This window comes from Gymnoscopelus braueri (genome assembly GCF_963280865.1).
Source record: "Gymnoscopelus braueri genome assembly, chromosome: 2".
NCBI classification, from domain to species: domain Eukaryota; kingdom Metazoa; phylum Chordata; class Actinopteri; order Myctophiformes; family Myctophidae; genus Gymnoscopelus; species Gymnoscopelus braueri.
In genome coordinates this window covers 45,320,907-45,344,907 of record NC_137604.1, presented here as the reverse complement: position 1 = coordinate 45,344,907, position 24,001 = coordinate 45,320,907, and the positions used below count along the sequence as shown (strand labels likewise).

At 42.2% G+C, this 24,001-nt stretch overlaps 1 protein-coding gene across 1 annotated transcript in view; it reads left to right on the top strand.

The window, feature by feature from the left end:
- The first annotated feature begins 10,704 nt into the window (after positions 1 to 10,704).
- Positions 10,705 to 24,001, top strand: part of LOC308095812 (sorbin and SH3 domain-containing protein 2-like) — a 57,795-nt gene continuing 44,498 nt past the window's right edge. The window contains 8 exon segments of the mRNA XM_080442900.1: positions 10,705 to 10,756; positions 14,771 to 14,800; positions 15,578 to 15,702; positions 18,510 to 18,962; positions 20,243 to 20,372; positions 22,502 to 22,633; positions 22,636 to 22,670; positions 22,672 to 22,677. Coding sequence (XP_080299026.1) covers positions 10,720 to 10,756; positions 14,771 to 14,800; positions 15,578 to 15,702; positions 18,510 to 18,962; positions 20,243 to 20,372; positions 22,502 to 22,633; positions 22,636 to 22,670; positions 22,672 to 22,677 — 948 coding nt within the window. The 5' untranslated portion in view covers positions 10,705 to 10,719.

Below are 24,001 nucleotides of genomic sequence, written 5' to 3'. Positions count from 1 at the left end.
AAACGCCATATCTTCCAGGATCATTGCATTACGAGTGCCCCATGATGCATTGCTTTACAAGCAACAAACAGTACACTGAAAAATCATCATTTATCCCTTTGTAAATGAACATTTTACTGTCTAAGAAGTGTCTTAAGAAGGGTGCAAGGTTCACATAATATCCCCGTGATCGTAGAACGATAAGAGAAAATAGCCAAAGCAACAAATTGGGAGGCGATTAGGAAGTGGCAGGATTTATGTCACTGGCCTTTTTTAGAAGTTTTAAAACGGAGTATCTAGAAAGAGAAATCTAAATAGAGAGTTGTTAGGAGGTGCAGAGCGAGGTCACCACCAGCCTCCCGCCATAACATTACACCACGGGCCACAGCTGCTGTGTCGCCATGGATCTGCTCCCCGGAAACATGATCCCGCTCATAATCTGGCCATCATTTGAACGGCGACAGGCTGCGACGCCGGACCTATGATTTACCCACACTCTGTGTGTGTGTGTGTGTGTGTGTGTGTGTGTGTGTGTGTGTGTGTGTGTGTGTGTGTGTGTGTGTGTGTGTGTGTGTGTGTGTGTGTGTGTGTGTGTGTGTGTGTGTGTGTGTGTGTGTGTGTGTGTCCTCTCAAAGAGTATACCATGCCTTGCTTTATGTGGTTTCATGAGTAATAGTACTTCCCTCTCTTCACACACACACGTAGACATACAAACATTTGGAGGCACAAACATTCCTGACATTGTAGCCTTTTCTTTCTTTTTAGGTTAGAACTTTCTCCTGTTAAATTTAGCAGTGTGAGTGCTGGTCATGGTGTAAGCCAAGCCTATTTCCAGCTCTGTGGATGACATACGTGTCATTGCGGAAGCCCCAGCCGACCTAGCGGGGCGCATACCTAACCTGTAGAAATATGTAGGCAAAGACACGTTGCTGGTGGCTTACATGTCATCCTAGTTGTGACGTCTCACTCTCTCCCTGCGTCTTGCTGTAGACTGCACTGACCCAAGACGCTACACTGCAGATCAGATCAGAAATTAAGACATTTATCAGATGACTTTCATCAGTGGGATGTCGCTATACAGAGCTAAAAACAGGTGTCAAGAGGGGAAAAAAACACTGGTTGTGTGTGTGTGTGTGTGTGTGTGTGTGTGTGTGTGTGTGTGTGTGTGTGTGTGTGTGTGTGTGTGTGTGTGTGTGTGTGTGTGTGTGTGTGTGTGTGTGTGTGTGTTTACAGTTCAGGCATTTAGCAGACGCTCTTAATCCAGAGCGATTTACATTAAGCAAGGACACAAGATGATACATCATAATACATCAATAATACATCAGTAATACATCAAATGCATAAAAATAGTAATCTAATAATAAAGTAATACATAAGTAAACCAATAATCTAATAATAGCTAATACATACTTAAACCAAGAACCTATCGTTGAAACTCTACACACTATAGGATGCCAGGTCAACAATGACCTGGCATCTGTCTACATAACATGCAATCTACTGTACGTTACATTTTAGCCTTTGCATAATCCTGCAAGGTCGTCAAGACACACACACACATTACATGTGCTTGATTCTCCAAAAGGAGACTTTACAGTATAGCCAAAGGAGATGTTTAGCGGTTTGTGGGATTATATTATACAAATGATTTGTAAGTGAAGCCCCTTCACCACAGGCTTATAGGCAGCTGGATAATTTTACCATTGTGACTGTTCAGGGTCAAAGACTCTCAAGAGGGGGATGCTAATTGCCTGAATGAATACTACAGTTAAGTCAAAACAAGTCTGAAAAAGTACCAATGCCAAACACTTCATGCTTTTGTTTGTGTTTATGTTTTCCAGCTTCAGTTTCAGAGCCAACACAGTCTACCGCAAATAGCCATGCTAATGATTTTGGCTTCACTAAAAGACTGCTTGTAATTTAATTATGGTCACTATTAAATAACAACACAGAGAGAAGTATGAAGCGGGTTTGAGTGTGTGCGTGTGTGCGTGTGTGTACGTGTGCGCGCGCAGTAAACTACCCACTCTTCACTGACAATATTTATATAAGAACATTTACTTTAAGGTATTGTTAGCAGCCAGTAAAGCAAGCTTTTACAAAGAGACGGTATAAGATATAACCACAAACCCAGGAACTATTTCTGGGCTATTACCTCACATCACAGTGGCAGACACTGACAACATGAAGGACAATATGCCTTAATGTATATGAATATTGAATATCGTCTGGTGGAAACCTCATAAGACCAAAACTGTTACTTTTCAGGATTCAAATAAAAGAATGGCATAAGTAGCAGAACAACAAGCTCAAAATTAATTTACATACATTTCTGCATTGCATTAATTTACTAAAAAACACCAAAAGTTAGGATATGGAGATAAGAGGTTTCTGTCTGACAGCAACGATATAATGAATAGTATAATATATTGTATGATTATAACATTCATAAAAGATTCAACAATGACATCATAATTCAACATTGTTTCACTTTATTTCATTTCTGTTTGTTCTCTTTGGTTGATTTTGTTGGTTTTGTTCTGAAAAACGGACATTTCACTCGATGCCGCGGGTGGGGGGATGGGGGGGGGTATTGTGAATAATGTATTGGCGGTAAGCCAGGACAACTCCGTCATCAGCAGGCCTTGATCATTGTCAGCGGCGGTAAATGGCACGCTCATATCGAGACTGTACATCTGTTGCTTTCCATCATCACTCAAGCCAACTGCAAAGTCCACTGTACATTTGAATGCAAATACGTTTATGTTTCACTGATTCCGTCTAAGCCCAGTAATTGATCGGGACAATTATCGGGCGTCGCTGTAAATCTGCATCACGGCTCCCCCAGCTGTTCCACCGCTGAACGGAACTACATCCAAACATTCTCAGAACTCCAAATGATTTGGCCTCAGTTGATAAAAAGGATGAGATAAGGTCTTATATTAAACATTTGCCTACCCTAATAATTGTTTTTCTGTGTTGAAAAACTATTAAAAGGACCTTTGTATAACTTAGGGTTAGGGTTAGGTTAGTTTAACGTATTAGTATTACAGGCGTCAAATGTCATTGTCTATTCACAGCTTTGGCCATATATTGTACTATAAACATAGACTGACACATAAACATTCTTCTGTCAGTAGCTTTATTTTTAGATGATGCGTTTGCCATAGTCCATAGCCATTAAATCATACTGAATAATTCAATTCAATTCAATTCAATCTTTATTTCAGACTCAGGGTCCATATAGCAAAACATGACAATCACACAGTAAAAGCAATAAAAACATAAAATAAAATAAAAAGAAATAAAAGAAAAACCACATAAAAACAGTCCAACTACAGCTTTTCAACGTCCGTAGAGGCTGTTACGCCAATGTCTCCATATCGTGGAGGAGTACCGAGTAGAACTTTTGACAGGGTTAATTAAAATCTTAATAACATGATTGTCAGATTTTTCAAGACGACATATGAATTTGTACATTAAATTTCTTAACAGGGCTTGACATGTAGGTACCCCCAGGTTTACAAACAGCTGGCTGGCACTGTGCCATCTTGGTACCCTCACCAGCAACCGTAGAGCATCATTATATGCTACTTTTAGTTTTCGCATGCTGCTAGCTTTGTAGTTACTCCATAAGTGAGCCGTATACAATGGTGTACAGAATGCTTTAAAGAGTGAAACCTTGACATGTACAGAGCATTTGTGAAATTTCCGCATTAGTATGTTTGCCTGGGCATACAATTTGCATCTTTGTCTATGGATGTCTTTGTCATCAGAGAGATCATCAGATATACAGTGTCCTAGGTACTTAATCTCACTGCACACAAGTAGTATGTTGCTACTGAGAATAAAATTAGGAAATACTGCCTTTTTATCATCTTTACTTCGCACGATCATAATGCTACTCTTCTTGGCATTATATTTTATATTAAAATCAATGCCATACTGGGAGCAAACCCTGAGAAGCTGTTGTAAGCCTGCACTGTACGGGGAATAGATAATCAAATCATCTGCGTACATAAGGTGATTGACTACAGAGTCACCTATGACACATCCAGTTTTACACTGGTTCAGTTTCCTAGACAACTCATCCATGTATAAATTAAATAATAGAGGAGACAAAATCCCCCCTTGCTTAACACCATTACCAACATAGAAATGTTCGGACACAGTATTTCCCCACTTCACCTGCATAGTCTGATGTGCATACCAAAAGGCTAGTATCCTTATAATGTACTTGGGTACCCCTCTTTGGCACATTTTGTCAAATAACTTGAAATGATTCAACCGGTCAAATGCCCTAGAAGCATCAATAAAGCAAAGAAACATGGTGGAATTCTGGCTTCTATATTTTGCAATAATGTCCTTTAAAGCAAAAATACACATATCAGTGCCATGTTTCCTTTTAAATCCAAACTGGTTGTCAGCTGTGGTAATATACCTATCCAGTCTGTCCAACAGGATTTTCTCCAATACTTTAGAGAGTATACTAGCTAAAGCAATGGGTCTGTAATTATCAATGCTATTTATTTTCCCAGCTTTGTCCTTAATAACTGGCACAAGTAGTACCGCTAACATGGAATCTGGTAAGATACCATGGTTAAGGAAACCAGTAATACATAGAGCAAGCATAGGAGCAAGCTTCAGACTGGCATTTTTTAAGTGTTCAGCGGAGATGTGATCCGGGCCACAAGCTTTGTTATTTTCTAGCTTCATTATAGTGTTATACACTTCCTCAGCTCTAACTGTCACATTTTCAGAGGGGTCAACCTTCTCCACCAGAAAAGAGTCACTCTTAACACAGTTGAACAGCTCATAATAGTGTTGCCTCCACAGTTCTGCAATGTTGCCAGACCCACACACACCTTCAATGGATGACGGTAAGGGAGTTTTACTACTGTTTAAGGTTTTGACCTCTTGCCAGAAATCAAAACAGCTGTTGTTGCGCAGCTTTTTGGCAAGTGAGTCAGCCCTCATTGTGTCCTCATTTTTTTTGATAAATCGGACAGCATACTTGTATTTGGCGTTAGTGGCCTGCTTCTGTTCAAACACAGACCCCTGTCTTGGCCTACCTGATTCTGACCATACTTTAAAAGCATCTCTAGCAGCAGTGTGTAGCTCAGTCACATATTCATTCCAACCTGGTTTTATACTGAACTCCTTTTTCTTATCCTTGTAAAGACCCTTACTTGAGGCATTTAAAATGCTAATGATATCATCATAGGTAGAACATAAATCTCTACAATGATGCACATTTTTACAGTTGATGTCACTGCACTGCATGGCTTCTCTAGGAAGTCTAACAGAGTCTAATGATTTGTCTGTGAGTGAGGTATAGTGATTAATATCCTTCTCACTTAGCTTAGTCCAATCCAGCCTCCCTGTGTATGTTTTACTGTTATCCACAGCTATAGCTGGGATATTTTCAACATTTAGGGTCATTATAATCGGGATATGATCTGTGGTGGCCAGATCATAGCAGATAGTTATTTTATCAACAGAAGCATGTGCATCAGCTGTGCATATACAATGGTCGAGCCATGACACTGTATGCCATGCTTCACTAATATATGTATAGCTTTTCTCAGGTAATAGTGATTTACTTGTCAATATGAGATTATTATCATTACAATATTGCAGTAGACATTTTCCAAACAGAGATTTGTCATCCGATATATCAGCATTCATGTCACCAATGATATAGACACTGGTTGTGGCATTGTCCTTGATGAATGCATTAATAAATGCCAATCTATTGCGATATTCGTCTTCATTTTGATATGATTCATAAGGTGTGTATATATTTACAATAATAAATGACCTATTTCCATACTTGATCTCTATACCAATGGCCCAGTTTACCTCTAGTCTAATCACTGTAACCAGAGGATCATATTTACTGTTCCAATGAATAATTGAGTCAATGTTTAACCTTATTGTTTTGAAATTGATCCAGTCAGACAATCTTTTATAACCTCTGTGAGTGATGGAAAAGCTATTTACAATTTAGACATTTAGCAGACGCTCTTTATCCAGAGCGACTTACAGTAAGCAAGGTAAACACAACATCAAATGCATAGAGACAGTGTAGTGCCTCAGTAAGCTAGGATCACACTGTAGGTAAACCGAGAACCTAGCATCGGTCCAAGCAGTATAATATAAATAATAATAATAATAATAATAATAATAATAATAATCTGTGCTTTGAAACTATGCAAACTATAGGATGCCAGCCAGGTCAACAAATGAACCTGGCATCTGTCTAAATCTAAAAACATAGTTTTTTTTTTTTCTGCATGGACGTCAAGGCTAGGTCAAGTGCTAAGGTGGCAGGTGCTAAGGTGGAGTCTGAAGTGATGAGTCTTCAGATTATGGCGGAAAATTGGGAGTGAGTCTGCAGTTTTAACTGCAATAGAGACACACACACAGAAAAGCTGTGCTGGGGAATTACATTTTAAGACATAGCTTTGCATACCGTAGAAATTAGGCCTAATTCACACAGCAAAGCTTCCCTATAGGAGAAATCTAGTTTGGTTAAGAAAAGTTTTCAAACTACTTTGTAAAAAACTAAATATAATTATAATACCAAAAAGTCACATGCCAGCAAAAAATGTCACTCATTTGAGTTTAATACAACAATTTACCGCTTGTCCACAGATCATAAACCAAAAAAATTATCATGGGAAAGTGCAAGGAATGTCAGCTTGTTTTGTATACAACGTGAAATGTCCATCAGCCAGAAACTATGGGGCTATTGCACCAAGCAGGACTACTCAGTTAGCCAGGTAACTTATAAAATATCAACTGCCCTGAACATTTGTTAATAAATAGTTATAAGCAATGCTTTAATTGACACCTACATTTTTCATGTTTAGTTTGAAGAATTCATTCAAAACATTCTAAACTATAGCCATATATAATTTACAGGTGAGCTGACAATCCGGCTTCCTGGAATACTCTACAGTATGTTCATCATAAATCATTCATTTTACGATTTAGGCATTTGTAAATTGTATATTGAATGATTTATGATGAACAGGAGTATTCCAGGAAGCTTTAATGGCACAACTACAACACAATGACAACTACTTGAATCAGTAGTTTGCAAATACTATACTTGAAATACCAGCAAGCTACTGAGAAATGTAGTTAAACTACAAATTAGTAACAAGTAGTTCACTTCTCCCTAACAATGTGGAAAAGTGTATGTACTGTATGTGTTTGTGTGTGTACACATGTGTTTGTGTGTGTACACATGTGTTTGTGTGTGTACTGTACACATATGTGTTTGTTTCGTGTGTGATAATATTTTCTTCCCTACCATACAGTGATAAGGTAGCATAACTGGTCATTACAAAGGTATCATCACTTCACAATCATACACATCCACATGTTTGATAGCCAGAAACTTTTACAAAACGTTAACATTGGACACAGCTCCTCTATGTTCCATACTGTACATACAAAGAGTGGGCTCAGAGCCAAGGGTTTAGTCATTTCTACATCCCAGCTATCTGCATACCAGACATGTATGATCCCTCTGCTGTCAGTATGGACTGTCGCCTGTAATATCTGTCATAACATAGAACCCCATCATGACACACACATGCACACGCACGCGTGCGCACACGCACGCATGCACACACACGCGCACGCACGCGCGCACGCACAGACACCACAGGGCACACACGGGTGCACATGTGCGCACACACACGGGCACACACACGGGCACACACACACACAGTATACAGTAGGAGGCTATGGATTACAATAGATAAGTTAACATCCAAATGCTGTGCAAATGTTAAGCACGTTTCCATAGAGGTGGCAAAAGAAAATGCGAAACAAGGTGTGTGTGTGTGTGTGTGTGTGTGTGTGTATGTATGTGTGTGTGTGTGTGTGTGTGTGTGTGTGTGTGTGTGTGTGTGTGTGTGTGTGTGTGTGTGTGTGTGTGTGTGTGTGTGTGTGTGTGTGTGTGTGTGTGTGTGTGCGTGTGTGTTCTCATCAACTACTGTTATGTGAATTATTCTGAAGAGGGCACAACATGATGTTATGCAGTAATGCTCTAAAAGTGGGGGTCCAGGGACCCTCAGGGTTCCTTGAGGGGCTTCAAATGGACCGTTACAGGTCTTTAAGTCTGAGAGGGTATATATAAATGTGTACACTCTCAGAGTTATGGGGGTCCTTAAGGTTTGAGAACCACTGATGTAATGAATAGAGCCACGGCCAAACACAGACATTTTCCCAGCCAGAATACATTATGTATTTGAAATAATGTGTTCCTATCACCCTTCACATCTTTAATCATAATTATGGCAACCGTTCCACCTCAGCCACACATATTTAATTTGGGTTTTCTTATGCGTAAATTCACAATTTGCATCAAAATCTGATGGATGGAGGAAACCCACTTACTAAAACCCACTTATTTCCAATTTTGACACCTGGCAATTAAATGCAATAAAATAAATCCAAATGAAATTAAAGGAATCCACTTAACCCTTGAGACCTGAAGCCGATTCTAGAAATGTCTTCTAAATCCCAACAATTTTCTGAAAAACGTATGTTTCTACTGTATGTCAGTGCTGCTCAAACTTTTTCATGCCAAGGACCCCCAAAATGATATATATTTAGCCGCGGACCCCCGTCTCAAAATATGTTGTTCCAGGGACCCCCAGAAGCAAAGATTTGAGTTACAAATGTTCGCTTTAAAAATATATATATCGTAGCTTAACTACACAGTGATTCCCAGCCTGTGGGCATTACAATGGCCCACTGGTGGGCCATTAGGTTATTGCAAGTGAGACCCCAACTGATTGGCAAAACACGAAGATTTTGATGATAGTATAACATTAATATTAGAACATTTTATGTAAAGACTTATTTTTCTTAAAAAAACTTGAAGTATGCTACGAATATTAAAATAAATGTTTATTTCTGTTTTGGGTTTTTATACAGTAAGTTTGATCAATATTTTATTTTTCATGCAGGAAAGTGTATTCATCTACAACAGACCAATACGAAGTGCTCTTCACCATGAATACAGGTATACCTCTCTCACTCTCCCTCTCTGTATCTCTCCCTCACAGACTTTACATTTCAATATAAACACCCTACACCAATTCCCACTTGCATATCAGAACATGAGAAAACCCTGCTTGCTTTCCATAGCCATTGCCCTGAGTTTGCCCTCAGTCAACCAGCTCATAATACTGTGTGTATTTCTGCACTTGATGCTGTGTTTTTATACCATACATAATGCTTTTAACCTGCCCTATCCAATCTTAAGGTCCTTACACACCGGGGCGAATTCTTCATGCGAATAAATACGTTTTTTTTAAAAACCTAAAAAAATCGTCTATTTTCGGCACACATCTAAGTATAAATCAGGCATTACGACGCCATCAAGGCCTGCCAACATACTTTTTAGTCGACTAATTCAACTGTAAATTTAGTCGATTAAAATGTTATGAAATTTTGTCAATTAAAACTAGACTAAAACTAAAGCAGTTCAGATGACTAAAACGCGTCAAAAACTGAATGGAATTTCATTAAAAAGACTATGACTAAAATTAAATCAAAATGTGCTGTCCTAAATTAACACTGGGTTGACGTACTGATTGATACTATAGATCAATAGACCGTAGCCATGATGTTAGACGCCGAAACACAGTGAAAGTCAAAGAGCCTTGAACTTTGGCCAATGTCTGTGACTCAAACACAATGTCACATGTACAGCAAAACCACTGCTGTTACTACTGAGTCATTCATGAATACATTTGTTGTCAGCCATCCCACGTATACTTGAGGCTTGGACCTATTATAATATAAGATGACTAATGCATCATTTAGCCTTTACACACACACACACACACACACACACACGCACACGCACACGCACACGCACACGCACACACACGCGCGCATGCACACATTGCAAGCTAAAGCAAAGTAAAATAGCCACTGTTACTTTTAACTCTGAGAGTGTATAAATTGAATCAAATAGACCCCACAAGGGTCCATTTGATTCCATTTTTACACTCTTGGAGTTATAATGGGTAAAAATTAACACTTTGTCCCTTCACTGTTGTAGAAGTTTAACTGCAGCCATGAAATAAGATGTAATTTGAGATGCCAAACATCTGCTTTTGTGCGTAATGGAATTCTACATGACAACAGACAGGGTGACACAATTTACACGTGACACGGTATCGGAATCATACAGCTGGTTGCTCATCAGTGGTGTCTGAAACCTAGAGTCAGTGAACAGGTTTTGAAACGCCACGCCGTGCCTCATCTCTCTGCCACGGAAATCACTTTGCATGCTGAGTGATTCTGGTAAACAAGTACATAATGATGTTCACCGTCATTAAGATACTCAATACGAGCTGTCACCTCTTCCATTGCACAAGAAACAGGCTGTTATAATGCATGTGCTTCTTTGCCTCCTCCTGTCTGGGTTCTGTTTCTGGCTTTTTGTTTGGATTTGGATGTTGTTGCACAAACGGTGTGGTTCCTTTTTGTGTGTGTGTGTGTGTGTGTGTGTGTGTGTGTGTGTGTGCGTGTGTGCGTGTGTGCGTGTGTGTGTGTGTGTGTGTGTGTGTGTGTGTGCGTGTATGTGCACGTGCATGCGTTGCTGCTGCTGCTTCTGCGTCCGTGGCTGTGCTGCCTGGCTACGCTTTCCCAGATAGCGGAGGACGCGCTCGCAAAAGCGCTACCATGTCACTCACGCTCTCGCCCATGAAGAGAGTCCAGAGCTCCCCCAACCTGGCCACAGGTACTAACATGCACATGCATACTGGAAATCAATAACATTTAATAATATGATCATTAATGTAACAGCTAACCTAATATGAAGTTTGTCAAAGATAAGGTAAGACCACACTAAGTTGTGAGATTGTAAATCTGCCATTTTGTGGTGAATGTAACCTCCAGAATAGGCATGCTGGGGTTCAAGTGGTTAAATGTTAAATGCTGTCAAAGTAATATACAGTATGTATTGTACACAAAGCTCCCTAATGGGCAATTAATGTGATAAGACTATGTTAATAGTTGGTAGTTGTTCACAGGCCTTATGATCGAGCCAGGTTGTGTTTGATTGATTTGATTTGCTCAAAACATTTCCCGACCGAGGGATGTTTTTCTTGTCTAATTGGCTCGCAGTGTGCCATTCTGTTTCCTTTCCGCCCAAACCACTCCTCCTCTACCCTGGTGTCTCCCTTCCTGTCTCTCTCCTTCCTTCCTGTTGTTAGTGTTTGCTCGGCTTCCATTTGGCAGTGTTCATTTGTCATCGTCTGACCCCATATTCTTCTCATCACTCTGTTTCCTGTTCTCTATGCTTGGCTGTCCCTGCTCTGTCCGCCCTTTTTCCTCTCTGAGGCTTGATTGTTTATGCCTTCTGTTGATAGGACTTTGCTGTGATTGGCTAGTCGAGAGCCATGTGATTTGGATGTAACATCAGAATCAGAAACACCATATACGGTACACATGCAAGGAGTTGTTTTTTACCATGCACTGCAGTGACAAGCCAATATTAAATGATTAATACAGACATGCGTGAATCTGATTTAGGAAAAAGAAAATAGGTTCATATCGGCCTTCCTGTTCTGGAATTGGCATCGGCCTTGAAAATTCCATGTTTGACGACCTCTACTGTACTCTACTACAATTTACAATTTACAATTTAAGCATTTAGCAGACGCTCTTAACCAGAGCGACCTACAAGTGTGAGATCGGAATAAGCAGAGTAAGCATGAACTTCAATAACGTCGATAAGCAAGATCAATAATCACATACATGTGAGAGTGTGCAGGGAGCGCAGATGAGTGCAGAGAGAACAGTGTAGTGCCTCAAAGAAACTAGTATATACTGTAAGTAAACAGTGAACCTATCATCTGTCTATACAACATGTTATCTAATCATTCCGTACATTTTAAACTATAGGACAGAACATAAACAATGAACCTAGCACCTGTCTAAATAACATGCTACTGTATGTAAATCACATTCTTAACCTTTGTGGCCGAGAAAAACGAATCTACGAAACAAACAACACGAGAACAAGTGACTAAGATAATTATGTCTGCAGAATTCAATAGACACATCTAGTTTTACACGGTGCTATTGTGAAAGTGTCTGTAATTTTGGCAGCCATTGCAATTGGAACACGGTTGCCCTCTTGACGCCCAGCTCACAGTCAGAGAAGATTATGAATAAAGGATTTGGTGCGAGGTGAATCTTTGATGAGGGTTCTTTTCAAATGATTTAATTTCTTATGACTTCGACATAATAGGCTGCCTTTCTCCATGTGGTTCATATCTGCTGTCTAATGATGGAGATTAAAATGCAGGGTCAAAGGCATTTACCAATTATCTAGCTATCGCGGGCAGTGCCAAGTATCTCTTCTTCATACTCATGTCTCCCCTGGAACTTGGCAGGAACTATGTGAGATCAAATAAAAATTAAAAACTGCTTTCAGCTACACTTCATAAAATCCTGAGCATCGCCTTAGGTACTTGTACTTTATCTCTCATAATACACACACCATTTAATTGCTTCAAAGGCGTTTATATTAGGTTTAGCTACCTTGAGAATAGGGTCAAAATGACTCTCATAGCAGTAGCTGTTTATTTAGCTCTAGCTATGATTACAAGGTGGCTTATTATGACTTTGTGCAGTCATAATTAGCTACATTTTCAGCGCAGGCCTCAATGCTACCGTTACAGCTGTCCGTCAACAAAGCCTACGTTTAGTAGCTAATCTTAGGTAGAAGTGAGGTATCATACGTAGCTACGGGGTGTTGAGTTATTTTACCATCCAAGAGAGAGTCATTTGGTCTCTTTGTCATCATCACTTCCCACAGCTACTGTTAGATCCATCCGACCTCAAAGCGGAGCTCACAAATAGCTGCATTCCAGGTGTCTCCAGTTTAAACATGGAGACACCTATTGAAGCGACCCCCCCCTTTCCTCTTGTCTCTCATCTTCAGTGTCTCTCATCTCAGTATCAATTCATCTGCATATAAAACTTGACAATGACATCATAGAGAAACCAAAGCATCCAAAGAATGGACCGATGAATGCTACATGATGACAGCTAATGCTAAAAAGCCATCAAGCTTTCTCACTTAGCCTGTCTCACCTTCAGGCTTTCCTCTCTGGGTGTGTCTGTCTAGTTCTCTAGTTCCACTCCTAATCCCTAATAATAGGGCTTTAATGCCCATTCTGCTGGACTCTAATCTCCCCGTTGAATGACTGTGCGGCTAATGTGGTGCTCTGGAGAGGTGTTTTATCCTTCTCTGCTCTCAGACAGGTTAAGCGGGCCAGTCTATATGAGTTCCTGACAGCTTAACTAGCCACTGTCCAGATTTATTTCCCCCCCAAAAATATGGACAATACATTCCCATTCCCATTCATATTTTTTGTGAGGTTTACCCTGGCAACGTTGTCTGTGACAGGCTGGCTGGCTGGCTAGATGGTTGAGTTGTAGAAGTTACAGTATTGGACTAGGGCCTATAGGCAATTGCAGAACATTTTGTCCCTCCTGGCTATGCGATGTACTGTAATATACCATACTATATGGATAATGCCATCTTTTATGCTGTTATTGAGTCATATTACTGTATGTTCAGGGCTAGCTATTTATTTATTTATTTACTTACCATGCTTTCAATTTACAATTTATAATTTAGCAGACGCTCTTTTCCAGAGCGACTTAAGCAAGGTAATCACATGCAGAGATGCAGAGAGATAATATCTCAAGAAACTAGGATCCCAGGTAAACCAAGAGCCTAGCATCAGTCCAAAAAACATACTATTGAAATAACAATTACATCTGTACATTGAAACTATAGGATACAAGGTAAACAATGAACCTAGCATCTGTTTAAATAACATGCGATTACATTCTTAACATTGTGGGTCAAGAAAACAAACCTAACTAAGTAAACAAATACGTGAGAACCAGTGACCAAGATCATGTCTGCATGTTAGCCGTTATCTTGGTCAATCGCTAGCAGCAATCGAGGCAGAAGGTGGCAGGAAGGGATACAGGAAGACTGAAGTGCTAGACTAGAGGGGCAGGTAGAGTCTGAAGAGGTGAGTCTGCGGTTCTGACTGCAATGGGGAGTTTGTTCCACAGTTTGGGAGGCAGGAGGGAGAAGAGTCTGCCATGCCTCTGGTTGCCTTAATAGGCCAACATCAGTGTTTTGTACTCCAGGAGTGCTGCTGCATTCTGGTTCATTTGGAGGCGCATCCCTGGAGGCCAGTAAGGCAGGAGTTACAGTAGTCAAGTTTTGAGCTGACTGAGGCCTGGATAAGGAGCTGGGCAGACTCCTGGATGAGGAATGGTGTAATCCTTCAAATGTTTCATTTTGGGTAATAATTATTGTGAGTGTGGCTGATTGAAGTATGTGAACTTGTGAAGTCCTAAAATCTGTGATGGATGTGTCAATAAAATATTCATCCTTCAATCTGAATTATCCATCAACGTGCCAGAATCTTCAGCTCACAGTTCATTTCATACCTTTACCATACAATTTATCAGTGGTTGGTGTTTAAAAAATCCTCGTAAATTACAGCATGAATATGAGCTAATTTGTTTCATGTCAGGATATGCATTGTCAGCTGATATCCACTGTCTCTCCTCCTTTCAGTGTCTTGCCATGGTTCGTTTGTGTGCTTCCTAATCTCTCTTGTTGCTATAATATACTTTGTATGTATTTTCTTTTCCTTGGGGTTTTATAATACAAGATTTCACTTATTTATTGCTGATGTGTCTTCTCTGTCCCCAGGGAGTGAGTCTCACTCATCCGATTCATCAGGTAATGCATTTCCTTAAAACAATATTTAGAATATTTTACAGTATTCCTTGAAGACTTTTAACCAATTTTTGGCGGGAACCCCTATTTGTAACTATACCTTTCAGGACAGGAGCCCCTTTTGCGGTTCCTGTTGCTATGTACAGTATATAGCAACATACATTTGTTGTAATTTTTTTAGTTTTTCAGAAAACTTACTGTAGGTCAGGATTTAGAAGGCGTTTTTAGAATCAGCCTCAGGTCTAAATGGGTTAATCTAGCAAATGACAATATGAAATAATCTCTGATACCATATACCACCATAAAACACGACAAATGTTAACCACCAACATTCTGCATTGCTATTGTACCGCTTTCATTAATATGTAGAATCATCTCTAGGACGTCTAGGATATTTGTTAGGACAAGATATTAACACCACAGAACGCATTACCTGATGTCACAGATGGCAAAGAGTTGTCACAAACGCAAGGGTTCCCAAACCTTTCTGGCCACGACCCCCCAAAAATAATCATATTTGAACTGGGGACCCCCCACCCTGACAAGCACTTGGAATTGTAGGCATTACATTTAGTTTGACTTGGTTCCACATATATAAATATTGTGAAAATAGCCGATCTACACGCTCGTAGCTCAAGCTTGTAGATGTAGCTGTTTTCACAATGTTTTATAAAACATGTAGTGGGGGGGTCCCTGCTTCATCACTCTCTCAGCTAAGCGGTCCTTGGCCTGAAAAAAACGTTGAAGAGCCCTGTCTATCTGGTGTTGTGTGTTCTCCAGATGCCTGGCGGTCACGCAGCGCTACAGACGGCCTGAGGAACGGAGACGCCGGCAACTCCTCTCTAGCTGCCAAAGGCTTCCGCAGCGTCAGACCCAACCTTCAGGACAAGAAGTCTCCCTCACAGGTATTATAGGCCTGTCACAGTTATTACATAATCGCCTAATATTTTAGGATATGTCCTTTTGCACACCTACAAACGGACAGGTGCGTCGGAGTACAAATGCTGAATATGGTGTATGAATATAATGCTGAATATGGACCTTCATCACAACGCGTCGCATCGTGAGCTTGTAGATCGGCTATTAATTCACTATTAATGTTTTTAAAGTTATTAAATTTGTCAGATATGTCAGTCATGTCTTTGTATATTAAGCTTATTTGTCATATCTGCCATGTGTAACTTCAAAGACAAACAGAAATGTAATTTGTATTCATATAGGCCTATATCATGTAACGACAAAAACACAATGAAATTGTTAATCGCAATTATTTGTGTAACAATGAATGGTCTTGTAAAATGTCATAATCCTGACAGCCCTACATACTGGTAGATCACACACTGTCTTGCACATCCTTGTTTTTCCCCAAATCTCTCTCCAAACACAAATTCAAGCTTTATTGGCAGGACAATGAAATGTGTCTTGCCAAAGCATTGCAGGAAACGGCCAACAAATACTGTAAATATCCCAGAAATGTAATATCAGATAACAGATAATGTTCCACTATACTACAAGAATTATAACAGCTTTGCATAATATATTAACTGAGCTGAATTAACCACATCTTTTTCTGTATGCCTCTCTCTCTCTCTCTCTCTCTCTCTCTCTCTCTCTCTCTCTCTCTCTCTCTCTCTCTCTCTCTCTCTCTCTCTCTCTCTCTGTCTCTCTGTCTTTCTCCTCTCTCTCTCTCTCTCTCTCTCTCTCTCTCTCTCTCTCTCTCTCTCTCTCTCTCTCTCTCTCTCTCTCTTCTCTCTCTCTCTCTCTCTCTCTCTCTCTCTTACCCCTCAGCTTCACTGCTCAGCTTTCCAACTCTCACTGAACCTTCCATCATCATTGCTACTGTTTAAGGTTCTATGTGTTTCCATGCTGTTTGTTTTCAAGTGTCTCTCTCTCTCTCTCTCTCTCTCTCTCTCTCTCTCTCTCTCTCTCTCTCTGTTCCCAGGCTGTTCCCACTGTTTATGTTTCTTACTGCAACCATTAGCAGACTAATCAAAAGATTCCTTCCTGGTCTTGCGGTGTGTGTGTGTGTGTGTGTGTGTGTGTGTGTGTGTGTGTGTGTGTGTGTGTGTGTGAGTGTGCGCGCCCGCGCGCCCCGCGTGCGTGCGTGTGCATAGTTTGTGTGAGAGAATGTATCTGTGACCACACCACAGCACCATGAAATGCAGCCTCTAATCCACAGAAACACCAGACTACATTCCAGAATTATGTCTTTACAGTGTCCTGACGATGATTTATTGTTTCCAGCTTTACACTGACGCACATTTTCTGTTGTTGTTGTTGTTGTTGTTGTTGTTGTTGTTCAAACTCGTCTGTGGCTGTCCGACACCTTCATTGGCCAACCAAGGCTGTCAATCAGGTGCCATTACCGCCCCCTCGGAGAAAGAGTTTCCTCCTCCCCCCCACGGGTACTAACCCCCCGTCCTATAGCTCCCTTGTTGCCGGCATGGGTGATGCCTTTGCATCCGGAACGCTTGGAATAACTCACAGTGAGAACACGGTATTGGAGGAGATCTACAATACTATTCGTAGCTCATCCTCCTATTCCTACTCTGAGACGAGCACCGGTCACACCTCTGCTCTAGCTCCACCCGAGCACGATTCCCTGCACGCCCGCCCCTCTGCTACACCCGGCGACGTTAGCAACTGTATCGCTGCGACCACCACTAACACCCAGGTCCAGGAGCGCAAGGTGTCGTCCCTCAAGCTGACCCCGGTCACCATCCCCGATCCCCCTGCTCACATCAACTCCCACTCGGAGCCCCGGCCCAAGACCCCAGCCTCACCCCCACCGCCGACCCCACCCCCAGCCTCACCCCTACCCCCACCCCCGACCCCGGCCCCAGCCTCACCACTACCCCCCGCCCCTGACCCCAACCCCGACCTCACCCCCGCCCCTGACTCAGGCCTCACCCCCGCCCCCAACCCCGCCCCCTCGGAGAGACTCGACCATCCCACCGCCTCTGACGCGAACGTCCTCGCTGTCGGTCCACATGGCGCCCAAGACCCCGGTGGCATGCCCTCCTCCAGGCCCTGCAGCCAAGGAAGTCAAGGCCCCAGCAGCTCAAGGTCCAGTTCTGGGTCGGACTCCAACTCCAGCTCCAGACCCAGTGGAGATGGACAAGACTGCTCCCATGGTTCCTCCAAGACCCTCCCCTGCAGTATTGTTGGTACATACCTGACAACCAGGCTGAATTAACCCAAAATGATCAACCACGATCGTTACATTCATCATCACCTTCAAACCAACCAACCAACCAAACAACCAACCAACCAACCAAACTAACTGTGTGCGTGCGTGCGTGCGTGCGTGCGTGCGTGCGTGCGTGCGTGCGTGCGTGCGTGCGTGCGTGCGTGCGTGCGTGCGTGCGTGCGTGCGTGCGTGCGTGCGTGCGTGCGTGTGTGCGTGCGTGCGTGCGTGTGTGTGTTCGTGCGAGTGTGTGCGTGTTTTCATGTGCACAGTACTGATGTTGCCCCACACAGTGTTTGTTGTGCTCCACAGAGTTTGGACTAACACGGCCTCTTGAGTTCACAGAGAGGACTTCCAACTTCTTTCAGGAAGTCACGGGTTCCGCAGCTGCTCGCCGCTCCCTCCTCCTGCATGTTTCACATGACACTTCCACTGTTCCACTAAGAACTCTCAATCTCTCCTCTCTCCTTCTCCCTTCTCCGTCCACCTCCCCCTCTCTCTCTCCCTCCTTCCCGTGGCAACCAGGCGCCCCATTCCCCCGACGCTGCCTCCTGCCGCTCCCCGTACCGCAGCCAGAGCAGTGAGTCTCTTGACTACCTGCCAGGGCTCCTGCCCAAGACACTGACCCCCACCCCGTACCCCTCCGCCACCGGAGTGGCATCTGGAGGTGGGGGAGGGATGTTGGCGCTGAGCCTGGGGGGAGGCGGCGGCGAGGGGGGCAGTGGCGCCTCACCCTCGGCCTCCCCCGTGACGGTGTCGGCCCTCAGCCACTACTCCTCATCCACGGCCGGCTTCTTGGAGGAGCTGCAGGTCTGCAGCCTGGATTCTCCCGGCGCCTCTCCTACGCCCTCCCCCACCTTCAGCCACCTCTCTGCCTATACCGTCGTCAACGGCGGCGCAGAGGAACCGATAAACGCGGTCTGCGACACCGTCGGTGCTGTGGCGGCTGCTGCAACCACGGCCCTCGTGGTCACTAACGTAACTATTCCCGCAAGTCACTGCCGCGTAACTTACTTTAACACACGCCGCTATAGCAAAAAACCTGATCCCCGTCTCCCTTTCCGTCCTCCCATCTTTGACTGGAAGGCGTGATCCCACCCCGTCCTCCTCAACGTGTGTTCTCACTGTTTTACATTCCACTCAACCTGCTTGAGCCGGTCTGCCGGTCTACACACCTTCAATCTTGATTTCAAGCCTTTGTGATTCCTTTCAATAATGTTGTGTGTCTCTGTTCCCACCAGTGCTGTCTGTCTGTTAAATATCTATGTGTGTTTTTACATCAGCTGTGGAACAACTCTGTATGTTCATTTTCTCTAATTATCAATTCACAAGTGTAAATGCACATCATTTTGTCCGGTGATTTTTCGTGGGCCTTCGATTCGGCCTAAAATGGAGTGTAAAAATGCACCCTTATGGAGTGCATTTTTATATTTTCAGACTAACATTAACAAAACATTAATATTTTCCACCCACAGTCCGGCCTTGTATGTACTGTATGCCACAGGTTGTGTATAATTTGTCACAAAACAAGTAAATCTAGAGAGATGACCCAGTGTTTTAACCTCTTCCATGTCTGTCTTTTAATCGACTGAATGTCTCTCCCTCCTAACCTACTGTTCTTTACCACGTTCACCCCTGGCATTCCTATTATGAGCATGTCATTATAGGTACAACAAAAATAACACATCACGATGTGACGTGCTGTGAGCATTGAAAATCGGCTATACTTTCACTTTTCGCTGTACGATAAAGTACAGTATAGGCTCAAGTGGTTAACCTTTGCCGTTGCGATGTCCAGACATCGTCATTGAGGGCTGAGTGGACGCAGATTGATATCAGCTGCTGCGGTGTTTGTTTGGAAAGAGTATACACACACACAGTAAAGTCCCTTGCAGTTCTATTTTTACACTTTCAGTCTAAATTAACACTCCGGATGTTGCCGTGCACTCAGCCTTCCATGGCACAAGGTTAGACACCTTTGCTCTGCAGTCTCAGCAGATGAAGCATGTCTTCCTCATGTCCCTCTAACTAATCTCTTTGACTCATAAATCTGATCAATCTTGTTTAAGTATTACTTTTTAGTGCCTACAATCCTCAACATATTCTTCCAGTAAGAGCTTCCTTAACCTGTTCCCCACTGTGTTGTTTCATATTACATGAACATCTCTGGCATCGTTCATATGATCTATCTGTCCACTGGCTACAAGATGATTGACTCGTCTGCTTTCTGGTTTGTCGGCCTCTTCTGTGTGTCTCAGGGCCAGGTTCTCTCTCAGGCTATGAATGGAAGCACTGGCCATGCACCTCAGAGACCCCTTTCCCCTCCGTCGTACCCCCCTCCTCCTACTTCACTCCGCACTGGACTCCACAGACAGAGCAGGAGCTCAGGTGAGACACTATCACCTTATTGGGTCTTTTTCTCCGTCTTTATTTATTTTAATTTTATTGTATTAACAATAATAAGTAATAATGCATTTTATTTGTATTGCACTTTTCATTCACAAGGAATCTTTACAATCAAAAATCAAGAAGGTTTTATTTGTCACTATATTATACAAGTACAAGCAGTGAAATCTCGTTGGGACTTGTTCCGCAAAAGATTGTGCAATCCTATACATAATAATATATTAAGTAAGAGAAGAAATAATAATATAATAATACAAAAAATATATCCTATATTAAAATTGGCTAATGGAGGGCCCGGCCGGCGGACCACGTCTGTATAGAACATATACATACAGTGAGAATGAAATTTAAGATCTTGTCTTAAACAGGTACAGCAGTTCCATAATTGTGCAGGTGATGTGCAACATACATATTTAATTGTGTAGGTATTGTGCATATGCATATCTTAGCAGAAATATCACAGTTGAATTGTTAAAACAAAAAAATCTAACAAAAACACCAAAAGTAAAAAACGCTCAAAAGGATATCGCTTACAATAATTACACAACATTTTACACGAAAATAAATAGGGTTTTTATAACCTTAAATCTCCCACTCTCTTGCACAGAAAACCTGAAAGAGAAAAATAAATGCCTTTGCTAACATATTTTGGTGTATTTTAGATAGGGAATCACAAGCTACTGTGATCCTAGAAACATTGAGTCAGAAAGCCATGCTAGGACAAGGATTGTAGGAGAAAACTGGAACTCTTTTTGTTTCTCATTAAACGTGTAGAACTGCTAATTGCTCTACAATAGAGACTGCATGGCAGGTGCACCATCCAGGACAACCCTCTGGCTGGGTGCTCTGCCAAGTGCCCCCAAAAAAAACGGACTCTCAGAAAAAATCGATGGAAAACACAGGAATACTCCAAACGACTTAAAATGAAAAACAAAGCCCCTGGAGAGCTGACATTCTCAAGTTTCTTTTCCAAGTGGGTGTCTGGAGTGGAATCAGGATGACAGCTGGGCCTGCCTTGGCCCTGAACTTGTTCCTGACACGTCCACTAACCCCAAAACTAAATCCAGAGGTTGAAAAAGGGCTGATGTATTCTTGGTTCTGGATCATATTAATAGAACATCCTCCCAACTTTTCCAGTAACGTAGGAATAAACATATTTAGATCCCTCAAGCACCCCGCTTAAACAGATCACTGTGATTTATACCTGCATATTGAAACGGCGTGAGTTGTCTTGCGGCGAGATGATTTACGTAGTCTCTCGCATCGATTGAACGGTTAATGGGTCTTTAGTGCTCCTGTCCTGTTAGGTAATGTTGACAATAAAGGCATTGCCGAGGTTCACAGGATATGATGTATTTACTCCCATTACCAGCAGGCAGAGGTAATCAGTTGCAGAACAAAATGGAAGTGGGGAGAGGCTGGCGTTAGTGCTTAGGTTTGCAGTACTGAAACCTTCAAGTATGATTTACAGGTGTGCTTAGTGTGCATGTAGGTGTTATTCGTAAGCAGAGATATGAGTGGATTGAATACTGGCTTGACTTGGAGGGCTTTGGTTTGAAGATCCATGCAACTGAACCTCCTTTATGAAAATGAAGTCAAAAACTCGATTTTGAGTTTCCCCAGATTCCCTCAGATTACACATGATGAAACGATAAGCTGTACTCCACCATATGGCCTGCAATACTCTCTCTCTCTCTCTCTCTCTCTCTCTCTCTCTCTCTCTCTCTCTCGTCTCTCGTCTCTCGTCTCTCATCGTTTTACATTGTCGCTCCTTGAGGCAGACGTGTTCGGAAGTAGCTCAGCAGTTTCACTTTCTTTTTATTTTCTAACCTTTTTTTTATTTCTTATTTTTCTGCTGTGACTCATAACTTTTGTCCAGGCTTGGTATGTTTGGAGTCATAGTTTTTCTGTATTGTTGATGCTTCTTCTTGTTTAGTTTTTTTTTTTTGGGGGGGGGGGGGGGTTTGCTGTACACAACAGTACTTTTTCTTACTCTTTACCTGTAACTTTGTAACCTTAACTGCTCTGCCGCCTCTGGGTGACTGATTTCCCCCCCCCCCCCCGCCGGATAATAAAGGTATCTATCTATCTCTCTCTCTCTCTCCCCCCAGAGGGCAGTGAGTCGGTCACCAGGGAGTCAGTGGTAACGGGTCAGACCACCATCTGCAGCACCATACCCATCGCCCGATTCTCTGAGGAGGAGAAGAGGGTGTCCGTCATCAAGGCCCCTCACTACGAGGGCATCGCCCCGTGGACGAGTCAGGCATCCCCATCGCCATTCCGCACGGTGAGGGAACCCAGCGCTCATGGTTCTCTGTCATTCTTTAACCCATTCAATCCGGGAACGCATCTAAAAAAATGTCTTCTAAATCCTAACAGTTTTCTGAAAAACGTGTGTTGCTTTATCTGTGGTGCTCAAACCTTTATGTCAAGGACCCCAAAATGATATGTATTTGGCCGTGGAACCCCATGTCAAAATATTTTGTTCCAGGGACCCCCAGAAGCAAATATTTGAGTCCAAAAGGTTCCCTTTAAAAAATATATATATATTCAAATACTTGCACAAATGTTCAAGATTTTTCAAAAATAGCAGATACAAGCTCATGAGCTATGAGCTTGTATCTGCTATTTTTGAATAGCCAAAGTATAAAATATGGATAAAGTGGTTACACAGATGCGTTCCCGGTTTAAATTGGTTAACATACTGTTATGTTATGATTTATAAACAAGTCATTGGAGTCTAAATGTTGTGTTCCCTGTCCAATCAAGAGTAAGTTACTACAGTATGTGTGTAGTAAACAAAGGCGCACAAATCCCAATGTGGCGTTCCGTGACGAAGCCGTACTTTGTCATGGAAAATCCAGATGGCGTCGTGCTTGCTTTGTCGCTGGTGGTGGCGGTGGTCTATATCAAGAACAAAACTGCTTCACAAGAACAATGTTGGTGTAACTGAAAGAAATACGTATTTACACGCATAGGTTATCAACAACGATACAACTTAATGATTTACACGTTGGCATTTCCATTGTGCATGTAGAGGTGTGTGCTGTGATAATTACTCTAAGGGGACTCTACGTTTGAGGGGACACATATACAGACAATTCTGTGTTTTATGTCCTATTTGCGCAGGACTAGCATTGTATGGGAACCTCATGTAATTTAGAAATTACCCCTCGTATTTTACCTGAATTTACTGACATTATCCATTAACCTCAAATGGAAACAAATCATTTGGATGAAAGGTGCTTTACAGATGTAGTTCATAATCATGTGTGTAGTTAGGTGCTATGTGGTGTAGTGTGGGTGTAACAGGAATGTAGAGTTTGGTCTTCTGTATAGTGTGAGGTGGCCTGGCAGACTCAGATCTTTTCAGCTGTCAGCAGCTTTAAGACCTCACATTAAAAAGCTTCTCTCTCTCTCTCTCTCTCTCTCTCTCTCTCTCTCTCTCTCTCTCTCTCTCTCTCTCTCTCTCTCTCTCTCTCTCTCTCTCTCTCCTCTCTTTCTTTGTACTCCCTCTGTCATTTTATGCTCTCTCTAAATCTGTTTGCATGTATTTCCTCTGCTCTCTCTACCTCTGTCTGCTTTTGTGTGCTAGTTGTAATTAGGGGCTC